Genomic DNA, 1,835 nt, shown 5'->3' on the forward strand with positions numbered 1-1,835 from the left:
TCGCTCCCCCGCCCCACCCACGACGTCGCGGCTCTCCTGGCCGTCGTCCTCGCGCTGGCATCCGGCGCGGCATCGCATGCGCCGGTGGCGGGGCCGGCGGCGCCGGTAGGGGACTGTGGCTCCGCGCTGATGGGCCTCACCAGCTACCTCCCCTGCAGCTCGCCGGTGTCCACGCAGGGCAACCCGCCCAAGGAGTGCTGCACCGGCGTCAAGACCGCGCTCGCCAGCCCGGCCAGCGTCGCCTGCCTCTACGACGCCTTCGGCAAGGACTACGGCATCCCCATGAACCTCAACCGTGCCAAGGGCCTCCCCGCCGCCTGCGGCGGCAACCCGGCTGCCCTCAACAACTGCAGTCGTGAGCTATCTTCCCTTAGCGCCATCTTGTTCTGATTTTCTTTTCCCCGTGTCGATTTGTGATCTGTCACATGTGGTGTTGGTCTGACCTTGTTTTTGGTTCTCCTACAGTGAAACTGCCCGGCGGAGCCCCTAACAGCGCCCCTACTGAAGGTAATTCCCCTCTCTCTTCTCCTTTGCAGTTCCTACATTTTGAATCCCTCTCTTTATTCCTATAGATCCGTGCAGAAAAAAAACGTTAATTAGATCTAATCAGTAGATGCTCCAATCTGACTGATTAAAGAACTGCCGAGAGCTAGAGTCGATTTATCTCCACCTCCATTTTCCACTCTTGAGATCAAAGGGAAAACATATGTATGTGTCCTTGGGCATTGACATCAATGCTTTCTTGGACTACAGAGAATTTTTCTGGACACCTCTGGCACCTAGAGTACAACAGGACTATCTTTCAGTGGTCTGCATGTGAAAAAACAGAACATTTTTTGTTGTTGAGAATCTCCATTTGAAAAAGAAACATCACAAAAAAGAATGATTTTCTTTTGAGATTCATAAAGAAGAATGAAATTGGCACATAGCACTTGTAGTGTAAACGAAGACATTCCTAATAAAGAACTGTTGTCATAGTGGCGGTGCTTTCAATGTCATCATAATTTTGAGGGATGGCAGCCAGATGTTGCACTGGATCACGCACACAACAGAATTGATAAACAATTATGATGGGCGGCAACCACCAAATGAGCTCGTCCCCTTCCTGTCTCACCATGGTTACAATGTCCTCAAGATGCCGGGAAGCAGCGGAGTCATCACAGTCCCCTGCGAAGAGAAGGATGCGGTATGCTCTCTCGAGCGTGCCTTCCAAGCTGCATCAGTCGAGGACCCAGACAGCAAGAGCGGGAACCCTCTCGAGGCAGTTCCCAAGAAGAAGAAGGCATCACCCAGCTCAAGGCCTTAGGAGGAAGGCATCTCCAGAGGCACCGCGCCAGGATCTGCGCCCGACCAAGAGGCACCTCCCTCCAATGCATAGGAAGGCGTGCCCGGCGCCCTCCTTGGGCAAGGCTCGGGGGCTCTCTCCTGGAGGGCCTCAGACTTTCCCGAGATCATGAGGGAGGCGCTCGGGCACCACTTGGAGGCGTGCTTCGCGGCACGTTTCCCTCGGGAAGGCATGACGCAAGGAGGGGCCAACCCTCAAGAGTTCATCACCAAGACCATTGATGTCTACTACACAACCTTCTTCTTGTAGACGTTGTTGGGCCTCCAAGTGCAGAGGTTTGTAGGACAGTAGAAAATTTCCCTCAAGTGGATGACCTAAGGTTTATCAATCTGTGGGAGGCGTTGGATGAAGATGGTCTCTCTCAAACAACCCTGCAACCAAATAATAAAGAGTCTCTTGTGTCCCCAACACACCGAATACAATGGTAAATTGTATAGGTGCACTGGTTTGGAGAAGAGATGGTGATGCAAGTGCAATATGGATGGTAGAT

At 52.8% G+C, this 1,835-nt stretch overlaps 1 protein-coding gene across 1 annotated transcript; it reads left to right on the forward strand.

Annotated features, from left to right (window-relative positions):
- Positions 1-6: 6 nt before the first annotated feature.
- LOC119338936 (non-specific lipid transfer protein-like 1) lies at positions 7-613 on the forward strand (the record flags this gene model as incomplete). The annotated part of the gene is made up of 3 exons (XM_037611141.1): positions 7-355; positions 466-507; positions 573-613. Coding segments are annotated over 3 exons (432 nt in total), but the record flags the coding sequence as incomplete, so codon positions are not given.
- Between the last annotated feature and the right edge of the window lie 1,222 nt (positions 614-1,835).

This window comes from Triticum dicoccoides, chromosome 7B, assembly GCF_002162155.2.
Source record: "Triticum dicoccoides isolate Atlit2015 ecotype Zavitan chromosome 7B, WEW_v2.0, whole genome shotgun sequence".
In the NCBI taxonomy this organism is placed as follows: domain Eukaryota; kingdom Viridiplantae; phylum Streptophyta; class Magnoliopsida; order Poales; family Poaceae; genus Triticum; species Triticum dicoccoides.